This window comes from Cheilinus undulatus, linkage group 4, assembly GCF_018320785.1.
Source record: "Cheilinus undulatus linkage group 4, ASM1832078v1, whole genome shotgun sequence".
NCBI classification, from domain to species: Eukaryota; Metazoa; Chordata; class Actinopteri; order Labriformes; family Labridae; genus Cheilinus; species Cheilinus undulatus.
The window spans coordinates 50,884,221-50,898,251 of NC_054868.1; the positions used below are offsets into that span (position 1 = coordinate 50,884,221).

General features: G+C 38.9%; 1 protein-coding gene across 1 annotated transcript in view; it reads left to right on the top strand.

Moving 5' to 3' along the window:
- The window catches only part of LOC121507795 (voltage-dependent T-type calcium channel subunit alpha-1I-like), a 317,733-nt gene that overhangs the window by 260,898 nt on the left and 42,804 nt on the right, over positions 1 to 14,031 (top strand). The window contains exons 29-31 of the mRNA XM_041784135.1: positions 2,291 to 2,361; positions 9,707 to 9,785; positions 12,228 to 12,349. Coding sequence (XP_041640069.1) covers positions 2,291 to 2,361; positions 9,707 to 9,785; positions 12,228 to 12,349 — 272 coding nt within the window. The remainder of the gene's footprint in view (positions 1 to 2,290; positions 2,362 to 9,706; positions 9,786 to 12,227; positions 12,350 to 14,031) is intronic.

A 14,031-nucleotide genomic window follows, 5' to 3' on the forward strand; every position in this document is an offset into this window, starting at 1 on the left:
GCCAGGTTCCTGAAATGAATATTTTTAAAATGATTTTTTTCTCAACCAAATTTTGTTAATATTATTTGACACCTTTTGAAATCAATTTTAACACACTTGTGCCACTCTAAACCCATTTTTGTCCAATTTCAAACCCTTTCCACTGCTTTGTTTCGGCCTGTTTTTGTCACTTGCCTCTGTTGACCCATTATATTAATCCTTTTTACAACTTTCCACACCCAAATCTCTGCCTATATTTCTGCCTCAGATAGCCCATTTCTGTCAGTTCAAACCTGTTTTCCCACTTCTAAATCCCATTTCATCAAATTTTCCACCTATTTCTGCCACTTTTTAATCCCCTTTTACCACTTCTTATGTCTGTTTTTGATACTTAAACTCATTTTTGCCATTGTTTGCTTAATTTTTTGCAACTTTTATCCAATTCTTGCCATTTCTAACCCATTTCTGCTACATTTAAAATCCCATTTCACCACCTTTTCCACACCTTTTTTGCCATTTTAACCAATTTTTATTCGGTTTTTAAGGAAAGGGATATACATTTTTAAAAAGACTATATACTAAAGCACAAATGAATAATAAAAAAGATATTTATTGCTTTGATAAGAGTATTATTATTCAGGTTAGATATAAATTATGGTTGTCACAGCTTAACTTCTCAATGGACCATGATTTTGCTGACCCCATGGCCCACCAGTGTGTCTGGGTCCCAGGCAGCTCTCCCATTTTTTCCCCCCTTATGGGCCACCTTGTCTGCACATGACTATTAGTGAACGTACAGGGCTGTTTGATCACCTTCAGGTACAGGGGTCTTTTGGGGTTGCGGGCTGAAAAGGTTAAGAACCACTGACTTAGATAGCTGGGGATGCAGGGACAGAGTTTGTGAAACATGTAAGATGACGCAGTTTAGGCCAGTCAGTGGATTTGGACCAGGTGGAATAATGCTGGCTAAGGGCTGAATAATGGTTGATAGTTGTAATTATGAGTTGCAGGGTAGATAGAAGGGGAAGGTATACGGGGGCTAGCATTCTGGCGAGAGTGCTAGCCCCAGTCAGGGCACTAAGCCTGGGCCTGGTAAAGGTGGCAATGCTCCCTGGCCATGTGATAGGGTTAGGTAAAAGTGAGAATGTCTGTGTGAACTGAAGTGTTGGCTTCTTGCCGCCCATCAGTTGGCATGTTTGACTTGTGGAGGCAAATAGTAAGGATTCAACTGGGTTTAGGGACTTCTTCACTGAGCACTTATCCTTTCTATGGAGCACAGATATCTTTTGTTTGCTTCCAAAAAATTGATATAAAGTAAATTGATCTAGAAAAAAAGCCTGGATGAAGACATCTCAAAAAATACCATCCAAAATCTAAGACCTCACAAAACAAAAATTGGATCACATAGTGTTAGCTCAGGTAGGCCACGGAGTCAAGTGCTGCCATAATTGAGATCAGCTGATTCATGCAAGCCCTCATCAGCTGACGGCCAGCTGATTTACCATTAACCCACTATGTCCTATGCCCCTGCCTTGTTTTGTGCTGCCTCTCACTGCAAGCTGCTTTTTCAACCCTCCTCCACCCCACCTGCTCCTTTATTCTGCTTCTGGCTTAATCAATGTCCTTCTGTTGTCAATGATGCCTGCTCTGCTTTACTTCTCTCTCTGCCTTATACTTTCCTTATCTGCATAGAGAGAGCAGGAACCAATTTGAGACTTTTCACTGGTCTGCGGGAACCCTGGTTTCACGACGTAAAAATGATTTGCCAACAATTTTTCTGAATTTTGGGTCACGATGTCTCATTAAGGAGTGGTCTAGATGTTTAAAGCTAAGGTTCTTCTAGAGGTTGACAGATGGTTAAAAGTTTTAAACCTTCACTGCCACTGTACAATCCATGTTTTCTCTCTCACATGAGCACATAACCGTCCACCTATCAGGAAGCTTTAATGTCTGAATGTCAGACTAGTCCTTCATTTTTTCCTTTATTTACCAGCCACATCAACAGCCATGTTCCGCTAGAAATTGGACCTCTGGGAATCATGTCGTGTCTCTAATGGAGAGCCGGGAACTTATTCCATCCATCGATCGTCCTTTATCTCTCCCCTCCTCCTCTGCCTACCTCTTATCTCTCCTGATCTCCCCCTCCTCTCTCTCTGTGGGGTCTTCTGTCTCTCCACCCTCTGTTTCACTTCCAGTCTATCTGTAGATGTACCCAGTTGTTTATCACCCAAACACCTGTGTCAGAGATATCACAAAGACATCCATTTTCATCATGATGCTAACGTCATCACTCACTTTCATCTCTCTGCAGTGCTGAAGTTGTTGAAGATGGCGACTGGGATGAGAGCTCTGCTCGATACCGTAGTCCAGGCCCTGCCTCAGGTATGTGCCATCACCCACACGGTCACAGACGCCCACTCACAGACCCACACTCTCCCCTGGCTTATCACAAGGACACATGGGAGTTAATTAACATTTTTGGAATGATAAATGATCAGCATTGTTAAGAGTTTTGACTTTCAGGTAGCCAGGTTGTGAATACAGTTTTGCCCTAAATGTTGTGACCCTTTGTTCCACGTGTCCCTCTCATTTATTCTGGAAGCACAAAGCCCTTTCTAGTCTCAATTTAAGAATTTTTTTTATTCCCACTAGTATTAAAGAGAAAAGAGCAGCTTAAAAGTTTAGCCTTTGGAACGCAAAAAGACTTTATGCACCTTAGCCTTTGCTCGGGATAATATATCTCAAAATTTTGGCTTGTCCTGGAGTATCTGGAACAACGTGGAACTTAAAGGGTAATATTAAGCCTGGACATTCTTATACATGCAGTTTAACAACTCTCCTGTGAATGGCATAAATACAGTACTGCAGGGAGTACAAATGGGTTTCTTTATGGAAAAGGAAATATTTTATACACTTTACCTGCATTTGATGGTTTCCTCAGAGTGAAAGCATTTTTGTTTGTTTGTTTTTCTGTGAGAGTTTGTGTGAAATGAAAACAAAGTCAGCAGACTCGGAGTAAGATTGTGTTTGTGGAAAATCATATAGAAGCTAAGGTTCCCTCCTTCTTTAGTGCCTGAGCACCGACCTCAGAGCAAGGACCCAGTCAAAATGCGAAGAACTGTTATTATTTAACCTAATTTAACCTGAGTGTATTAGATCACACATATAACTCTGTAAATCATTACACTTTATGCCATTTCATGCCTCACAAGGTAGTTCACTTTGCTTTTTCCTGAACATATATCCCAACATAACATTACCAAACATAACATCAGCCAACATATCGTAACATTACCCAACATAACATTACATTACCCAAAATAACATTACCCAACATTAAATAACATTACCCAAAATAAAATAACATTACCCAACAAAACTAAACATTAACCAACATGATATAACATTACCCAACATAAAAATAATGTTACCCAAAATAACATAACATTACACAACATAACATAACATTACCCAACAAACTGCAACATTGCCCAACATAAAATAACATTACCCATCATAACAGAACATTGCCTAACATAACATATTTTACTATTACCTAACATAACATTACACACTGTAACTTAAGATTACCCAAAATAACATAACACAGCAAAACACAACATTACCCAACATGACATAACATTACATAACACAACATAACATAACATTACCCAACAAAACATAATATTATCCAACATAACATAACATAACATCACCCAACTTAATATAGCATTTCCCAACATGACATAACATCACCCCATCTAACATAACATTTTTCAACTTAACATGACATCACCCAACATGGTATAACATTACCCAACATAAAATAACATTACCCAAAATAACATAATGTAACCTAGCATAATATTTCACAACACATCATAACATTACACAACATAACATAACAATACCTAACATGGTATAACATTACCCAAAATGACATAACATAATCCAATGTGGCAAAACATATCATAATCCAACCTAACATTAACCAACACAACGTAACATTACCCAACATGTCAAAACATCACATTACCCAAAATAACAATATAGTACAATCCAACAACACATAACATTAGCCATCATAACGTAACAATACATAACATTACCCAGCAGGACATAATATTCTCCAACATATTACCCAACATAACATAAAATGACATAATCCAACATAGCATAACACAGCAAAACATAACACTCCAAAATATATTCCAAAACATCCAAGCATAACATTACCCAACATTCCAGCTTGACATTACCAAACATTCCAACTTAACATTGCCCAACATCACAGCGTAACACAACACAGCAAAGGAAAGTAATTAACAAGACAGCTACTTCAAGCCAATAAAAATGCAAGTACTTCACCACTCAAATTTAAATACGGAAATTACCAAATAACACAGGTTTAGTATTTTCTAAATTTGCCATTTCAGTGTAGAAATACTACATATTATACATTTTAGTCATATTCTGCATGTTGACTGCCTCTGCATCTCGACACATCCCCATTACTTATTAGGTTTGGTATCTAATTAGTAAGTGTTTGCCAAGGCTGAAGCATGGGCCATACTTCATAATAAAAACAAATTAAGCTTAGACCACTTAGTGTTAGATAATTGATGATGTATCTCTGGTGTGCGGCTTGACAAACTGTCCTTCCAACCATAAGTGGCTCAGGATGTTCTGTAATGACAACATCTGCTCAGCTCAGTCTGCTGGAGAGGACATTCCCTCTGATGTAATGTGGACAAATGGTGCTGAAGGGCTTTTAGTCTGTGCTTTGAAAGATAAGGCTAGTGATGTTTCATATTTGGTGTGTTGGTGTCAACAAATCAAACACTGGTCATTTTAAAATGACCCTGGATGGACAGAGTTTATTTCTCATGCTATAATCATGGTGTTGCTGCAAGTAAAGTTTCATTTGTAGTCATGGTTTGTAAAAATCATCAATGGAGGATTTTAAAAAAATAAAAAAAATCTTGCAGGTATTAAATGCGTTCAGTTTTAAAAATTAGGGTACACATTCACAGGACGAAATGGTTAAAAAGCAGCTATATTCCTTCTACAGTTGTAAATAAATTGTCATGTCATTACTCACCCTTGGCCTCTTCTCAGCAGTGTGATAAATCTTGCTGCACGGGAAAAAGAAGAAACTGAATTGCTGTCTCTGGTTGCCTTCCCCTGTATATACTTTAATGCCTTTCAAATGTAAAGAAACAAAGAAAAATAAGTGTTACTAAAGGATGTGGAGTCTTTATTAAAGACATCTATAAAGGAGTGAGTGTGCAGCCATAGTTGATTTTTCACTTCTTCCACCTCATCAATGCTGCGGCCGCAGCCTTCTGGGAGGAGTTTATTTCATGCTGATGTAGACACACAGACACAGATCTACACATTGACACAAATAAACACATGCTCACACTCAAAGTTAAAATTACAGTCACAGAAATCTCCCTCGCCTTGGCCCAGCCTCCGATCAATAGTCCCCTTTTTTTTTCCATCCACTTTAACTTGTTTTCTTTCCAGTCCCTGCTCTCATGTTTGGACTGATTTCATTGGTTTATTTGGGTTTGTTCTTACACTGAAAGCTAAGACTGCAACAAAAATACACATCAGGTTATTAGCAGGTCCCTGAGGGTTGTTGGGTGAATATTAGAGCCCAGACACAAAACAGTGAAGGTCAGTGAGACAGCAAATGTGTTTTTGATCAGATTAAAGAGACACTGAACAAAGATAAAGATAGAAACATGTTAAATGACTGTGTTTTTAGGTGTTTTGACATAAATTTAAATAGTAAAATAAAACCTCTTAGGAGAGCTAAACATTGTTGGGACGTTGCCTGCAAGAAGACTTAGATGCTGTACAGGACATGGTGTAAAATTTAAAATGGTTTCGAATACAGGCAAAATCACAGTCATGATGTTTCCAAACTCAGAGAAAAGCTGCCAAACCTTCCTTCTTTTTCTGCGTCTCACTGTGATGGTTTCCTGGAAAGATCTATAAGGCTTGGGGATAATTGGTCTCACAGCCTTTTGCTCATTGTTTTCATTAATGCGGCATAAGAGCATGAAACACTGAAGGTGGCTGTGTTCGTTTTATCATCCACCTGGAAAACATCCACATTAGCTCCCTCCCTGAGAACATTTGAACCTCTCTGTCTGAAGACTGTTCTTTCTTCTCAGTCTAAGGTGGCCGTAATGCTCTCCAGTATGTCAACATGATGTGTAGCTGAATTACACACAATCATAACAAAAAACAAAGGCCCTTATTTATGAGAACAGTGAATGAGTCATGATTTCTTCAGTGTGGACACATTAACGGTGTTAAAAGTTTGCAGCTATAGCTCTAGGTTTGTTCACTATGGAAACCAAAGGTATAAATATCAAAGAGCGTCTTTCTCACATGCCTCTGTTGCCTGGCTGCCAGCTCTAATGCTTCTATAGTATCCAACAATCTGTTTCTTATACCTTCCCTGTGGTGTGCTTCAGATCTCTGCTCCAGGGATCTAAAGACATCAGATGAGCTTAAGTTAAAAGCTGCAAACTGCCTCCGGCCCCGGCTTTTAATATCCACCAGGAAACATCAACATGCACAAGTGTGGAGAGAAAGGGAGCTGTCCTCAGGCTTCCCCATCCCTGCCTCCCTCATTATTCCCCATTTCTTCTCTCTCTCGTCTCCTCTAATAAAGCTATACATCTTATTCCCTCCTAATCCTCTCTCTCTCTCTCTGTTTATTTGCTTATTTAATGGAATTCTACAGTCATGTCTGAAGCACCTCATTGCTTTCCTTGGAGGTGACTTAGCTAATAGCATTCTCTTTAGTGCTTGCAGCTGCACCCCAGGGGGTCCTTTACCCATTTGCACTGCATATCTTTGGCAGTGAGTGCTCTACACGGAAGGATTCATGTGTGTTTAAAAAGTCAGGGTGAAGTTTCCACAGAAAAATTTCTTTAATTGCAGGATTTTGCTTCAAAAGCTTGATTTTTAAAACTGAAAGCAACAATTTCTGGTTGGATTAAATGTTTGCAGCAGCCTCGCAGAGCCTGTTTAGTTGCATGACCTTTAAAAACCAAAAAGAAAAGCATCCAAAGTAGCGTTTCAAATATGCAAAACAAGTCAGTCCCTTACTTTTTTAGGAAAGTATGAAACTTCCTCTCCAACCAGCTATGGGGTGAAATTTATCTTCGTCACACTGCAGAAATTGTTTGCAGCTTCACTGCTTTTAGTCCATAACATCATTTATTAAACATCCTCTTGTCTACTATTAAAATGTCAGTAAACGCTGTTACCATGTTGAAAAGCAATCAGGGCGGATTTGAGCCCCCGGCAGATTCTTATTTGTATCTGGAATCTTCCGACAGGATTATACAACAAAATTGTGAGTCATAGATTCAGTTGGATGCTTTTTCGTCCTTAGCCATGTCTGAGAAAAATGACATCCTTTTATCAATACTTCTCCATCGCTGAAGTCATTTTCAGTCTGGACGGGCAGCCCTCTCCGGCTTTGGTATCGGAGCTGGATGCATTTGTTACTGCTGTCTTCTGTCCAGTTCTCTCTAAGACTCCAAGGATGATACGACTTGCAAATTCTCAAATTATTCCAAGCTCCAAAAGTCTATTACCAAGTCAAGTTATAATTTGGATTTAACTTTGAAATATGTGTTGGTACTGGCTCTAAAAGGTGTGCTCACATAAGCCCAAGCTCTTTCTCTGAACACTGAAGGATGCTTTAAGTTTAGGGGTCCAGGCTCAGACCTGAGTACACTTGACCCAAAAGTCTGCTTCTATTCAGTTAGTTTGAATGCAAATTAGGATTGGGTGGTATTTATTATTCAATCCCGTCTCACTCCCTCCTGAATTACTTCCAGGTGTTGAAAAAACACATTATACCAGGGTTTTCCAGGCTCTAACTGAGTCAGAGGTGGTACCCCACTGATCATGAATGCTCTGAACTTTCTAGGGGGTCCTGGGGTCATCATGCATGCAGCATCATGCTGTGGGGGTGTGTTTTGTCAGCAGGAACTTGGAGACTAGTCAGGGTCAAGGAACAGATGAACACAGCAATGTCCAGAGACATCCTTGATGATAACCTGCTCCAGAGTGCTCTGGACCTCGCACTGGGGCAAAGGTTCATCTTCCAACAGGACAATGACCTGAAGCACACAGCCAAGATAACAAAGGAGTGGCCCAGATTTAACCACAAATGAACATCTCTGGAGAGATCTGAAAATGTCTTTCCTATCCAACCTGAGGCAGCTGAGAGATGTGCCAAGAAGAGTGGGAGAAACTGACAAAAAAAAGGGTATGATGCTACCAAGCTTGTAGTATCATAAAGAGCATTACAGAGCTTGAGGGTGGCACAAACATAGCTGGAGGCGCCCGCAACATAGTTAAAAATGCAGGAAAAACCCTGCATACACGCGTTTGACTCATTTCATTCTTTTCATTAAATACTTAATCAAAAGGCCTTGGGTCTAAAAAAAATTACCTTAATAAGGTAAGTTTTACAGGAACGTCGGATGGGATTTAAAGTTGAAGAATTGTTTTTACACTTAATTGAGCAACATCAGGACAGGAGTGAATGAAGTTGGTCACTGTTTCCTCTTCGTCTATGGCACATATGTGCGCTAAATTCAACTATATCATATAGGATCTGGGCAAGTGAAGTAATGTTTGGCATGCCAGATAAAGACAGGCCTTTATTGTTATTTATTTCATCGTTGTTCTTCAATGACGAGCTCTGCAGCTGCAGAGAGGCCCAAAATCCAAGGAGCTTGAAGTCCACTGTTTCAGTTTCTACAGTTTGATGTCATCTTCTGTTGGTCCACTGTGCATTAAAAATTCCAGAGTCAATACTGCCAGTCATCTACAGGGAGATTTTAGAGCCCATGCTTTCATCTGCTGAGAAGCTTGATGGAGATACAGGATTTAGCATCTGCCCACAGCGAAGCCAAAACTACCAGAAACTGGTCTGCTAACCAGGGTGTTTGATTGTTTGAACCCCCATAGAGAATCTCTGGGGAAATGTCGACAGGTAGATGAGAGACACCAGACTCAACAATCCAGCAGAGCTGCTATCAGAGTAACCTGGGCTTCATAACACCCCAGCAGGGCCACAGACTGATCGCCTCTATGCCACATCACATAGATGCAGTTATTCATGCTAACGAAGGCCTGGCCAAGTACTGAGCACAAATGAAAATCATTTTTCCAGATGGTCAACATTTATGTATTACAAATGCAGTTTTTATTGGTGTGTTGGAAGCCGTAATCATCAAGATTTTAAAAAAGTGTTGAAATATTTAACTTTGTGTGTAATGAATCTAGAGTATGAGGAAGTTTCACTTTTAGAAATACAGTTTTTGGATGTGCCTGTTGAAAAGCTGTCCTCTGCATCTAATTCACGGTTTGAGATCACACTGGTGAAGCAGTGCAGTATGAAAAACATTGAAAAAAGCATGCAATTAAAATTGGAACGAGCTGTGATTTACTCTTAAAAGTCAGCAATTGATAGCGTTTTAAGAAACAGATCATTTAACAGCCATATTATCCAATAAAAACAAATTCTAACTCTGCACTTATGGTACCTTCTGTGGAGCAGGCATGATTTAACTGATGGATATCTACATTTCCTCTCTGTTTTCTCTTTTTTAGACTCAGATTTAATCTAAAACTACTGTATCAGTCATTGCCATAACTGAGCCTGTGTTTTTCTGTGCCACAGGTGGGAAACCTCGGCCTGCTCTTCATGTTGCTCTTCTTCATTTACGCTGCTCTGGGAGTGGAGCTGTTTGGAGAGCTGGGTAAGTCTGCTCTGCCATCAACTCACTGCTCATCAAGTGGTGCAAACACGCTCATAAACACTTCCAAATTAAGAGATGACAGACTGAAGTCCTTTTAAAGGGCCCAGATTAATGATCTCAACACAATGTGGCTCATCAGTGCTGTTTGTTTAACAGCCATCTTCTCCACTCTCATGCGTCTCATTTAAATGTTTGCTTTGGACTCTCTCTTAGTTTTAGTTACTCATTCACTATGATCAATCTTTTCCTCAGACTTGCAGGATATCACATATTAGGAATCCCCCAACTATGACACAAACAAACAGAAGTGATTGGGTTGACTTAGAGCTTTGTACAAATCTACTGCTTGAAGTGAAAGTGTAGAAAAGGTCACACTTTGAATAATAATCAAGAAATTTTCAATTAGAGTCATCAGCAAAAAGCACTCAGTATAGTAAATGTCTGAATGAAAATGAATCATGAATAATTACACCGACAAGTATGAAGGTGTAGTCATGCTAGCTGGGCCCACATGTGATTTATATCAATCCTGTTCAACAATCAAACCTGGACAGGATAGGAAAGATGCCTCATTTGTTCCATTTGGACATTCATGAGTAGAAACGCTGTTTCTCCAACTATCCGCTGACTAAATATCCACCATCCTGTTTTTGACCTTAGTCTGAGTCAGTTTTTATTTTCAAGCCTTTTACACATCTTCCTTCACCCCCCTGCTGAAAATGACAGCAGGACAAAGGATGATGCAGGAACAGAAGACTGAAGCACCAGAGTCTGAAGCCATATTGATAGTCTGCCTTTATATCAGTATCATTGGAATGAGTGGAGAGTTTTATGATGGTGAGCAGAGAACATAATGGAGCAGTTTTATTGGAGGTATATCTGCAGTTTAATCTTGTGCTCACATATGCATCCGGCTTCATTGTAAGCCTGATTGCAAAGATAGTTTGTGATGTATGTTAGTATAGGATGCCTCTAAGGCACATGAGAGGGCTCAGGCTGTATACACCCATCTGACGTGTGGAATATCAACTACAAACATGGCGACACCCTGACTGTGTCAATTCTGCAATCACAACCTCTTTAGTCCCTGCATGTACATATACGGTTATTTTATTAAAGCTTTTCTACAACATGGCAATAATTTATGCTTTTGGAATTTCTGAGAAAATTGCCTGCAATGTCCATTAAAGTTCAAGTAATTTGCCTAAAAAACTGGGAATATTTGCTTTGAAGAAATTTGCATGGACTTTTTTTGGGGGGGATGGGATGTTTTTGTATGTTTTGGAAAGTTCTGTTAAAATTTTGGGGGTTATATTTGCTGTGAATTTTTTTGTGTATTGTCATTAAAATTTTGGGGATTTTTATGGGAATTTGTTTGGAATTTTTCATATAAATTTTGGAAATTTGTACTTTTGGGTAAATTTATCTGTTTTTTTTTTCTTTTTTTGAGTGATTTTTTTTTTAAATGTATAGGTATTTTCACAGAAACTTAAAATGTATTTGTTAGGGTACTTTTGTTGAAATTTGAGGGATTTTTGTGGGAATTTGTTTGGAATTTTTCATATGAATTTTGGAAATGTGTTTGTAATTTTGGGGAAATTTATCTAAATACCTTTGGAGGGAATTTATTTTTAAAATGTAGAGGTATTTTCACAGAAATTTTTAGAATGTATTTGTCAGGGTACTTTCATTGAAATTTTGGGGATTTTTTGGTGGAATTTGTTTGGAAGTTTTCACATGAATTTTGGAAATGTGTTTGAAATTTCGGGGAAATTTATCTGAACTCTTTGGAGTGAATTTTCTCTGAAATGAAAAGATATTTTCACAGGTTGTCCTTCCAGAATTTTACCAGAAATTTGTTCTGATGTTTTTGAGGAATTTTCCAACATTTCATGGAATCATGAGATCTCACTGAAACATATTAGGAATAGTTGATGTCATTTTGGGGTACTTTCAGGAGAAACCAGGGAAAAAGTTCAAGGATTTTCACAGAAATTTTAAAGTGATTTATTTTCAGATTTGACGGTCCATCATTAACCCTCATAGGACCAGGTAAATAGTAGGCGCTTGTTTTTTCCTCTCAAAGCCCGTCTTAATGACACCATCCACACCTTCGTAGCTCTTGCAGAACATTTTCTGGTGAGCTTGAAACTTGGATGATTTTTTGGGGTCATAAAGATAAAATCCATAACAATAAGTCCAACATTGAACGTCTTATCATCCATTTATAATCCATTTTCTGATTGTTCCTGCAGTTACCCTGTTAGCCTACTGCCATATTGTCTGTTTATATCCCAGAAAGCATTGCGACTGGGCAGTGACAACTAATGACAAAGAGAAACAAAGACTAATATAAATCAGTGCTGACATAACCAAAACTTCAGGCTCTTAATCTTGTATGTCTTGCCTCTTCTTCTCTGCCTATTGTCACACCTTTCCCAGTATGTAACGCCGACTACCCCTGTGAAGGGATGAGCCGACACGCCACCTTTGAAAACTTCGGAATGGCCTTCCTCACCCTCTTCCAGGTTTCTACCGGTGACAACTGGAACGGCATCATGAAGGTACTACATTACACCGCTGAGTTCAGATCACACTTATCTCTGGACATTGTCATTTGGACCGGGCTGTGTAAGCTTATAATTTTCACTTTCCAGCCTGTCACCTCATCTGCCACAGTGGAGACAGCACATATTTTCTGAGACCAGGGTCAATAAGAAAGTGGGCAGCAGAGTCTAGAGATATGAAAAGCATGTAATTTTCTATTTTTTGAGTCCGCAAAAGTAATTCAGACCAATCTCAGCGCAGATGCAGACTTGTAATTGGAGGTCTTCAGTTCAGATCAGAGGAACGGATGATTTAAACGCTGGGAAAAACCTCGGAGTAATGAGACGTCTGTAGCAAAGATGGTGAGGAAAAGTAAACTTACAGTTTATAACTTATTTTGGCAAAATCAAAGTGTTTGATTCGGCTCTTCAATCACTAATCTATCTGCTCATCAAGTCTGGCTCTCTAATCAAACACAAGTACCTGGATCTTAAATTTTGATCACAGCTAGTATCGGGGGAGAAAGTTAATGATTGCTGATTAGACTCTCAGAAAGAGCGGGGAAAAGAAGACAGAAAAATTAGTCAGTCCTCGAGATGTTAACAAGCAGGAATGTGGAAGTTTGACAGAGTGCTAATTAAAGATGTTGTGAATAACTTCTGTGAATCTCTGAATGAGCCTGTTTGATTGGGGAAAAGGCCTTATTTTCCTCATTATTTCAAAAATGACATGAACATTTTTATTAAACTCACTCTTACACAGTGCTGTAAAAAGTATTGACTCCCTCCTGGTTTGTTTTTTTAAATATTTTTTTGCATATCTTTCACACTTAAACATTTCAGATTATCATACAATGTTAGACAAAGATAACCCAAGTATGTACAAAATGCAGTGTTTAAATGACTATTGTATTTATAACCTTGGTGGCAACAACTGCAAATAAGCATTTACCATAACTGGCAATGAGTCTTTCACATCACTGTGGAGGAATGTTGGCCTATTCTTCTTTGAAGAAGTGTTTGAATTTAGCCACATTGATGGGGTTTTCAGCATTGGGATGAGTACCATGTCATAACAGAAAATCCTAAAGCAAATCCACTTTTTTAATGCCTCAGTTTGACCCAAACTGGACTAGGTGTTATGTGCATGCAGAGGTTCCACACCAGACTTTGACTCAGACGTTAATGAGCATCAATGCTGGTACTACCGAAGCCGTGTTTTCATCTGTGCTTGGATATCATCATAAGCTAAATGGATAGGGCACTTTTCATTTATGCCAAAAATAAAGCAAAGTAGAGATGACATGTACATAGCTGTAAAGTCTGTCCACATTTTCACCATCTGATGTAAACCAGTTCAGGGCTAGCTAATTTTTTAGAGGTTCAACATAACTACCTGAAAGGGGAGATATTGCCATCTACCATGGCAGAGCCAACAATGCTCCTATCAGTAGATTCTCTAACTGCGTTTATGCTGGGACAGCAGTCCAGTTCCCCTGTCAAGCCACAACCATAGTCAATGGATGTCAATCATCACTCTTTTAAATGTTAAAAAATCACATTTTATTAAAGATAGTTTGGCTTTGAGATCAATAAATGCGGTTTGAATGGGAGTCAATGGGACGTTTTTGTCCACAAGTGACTCGAAAGGGTAAATAATAAATGGGGTGCTACACAAAAACTAATAATGCATCAAAGTC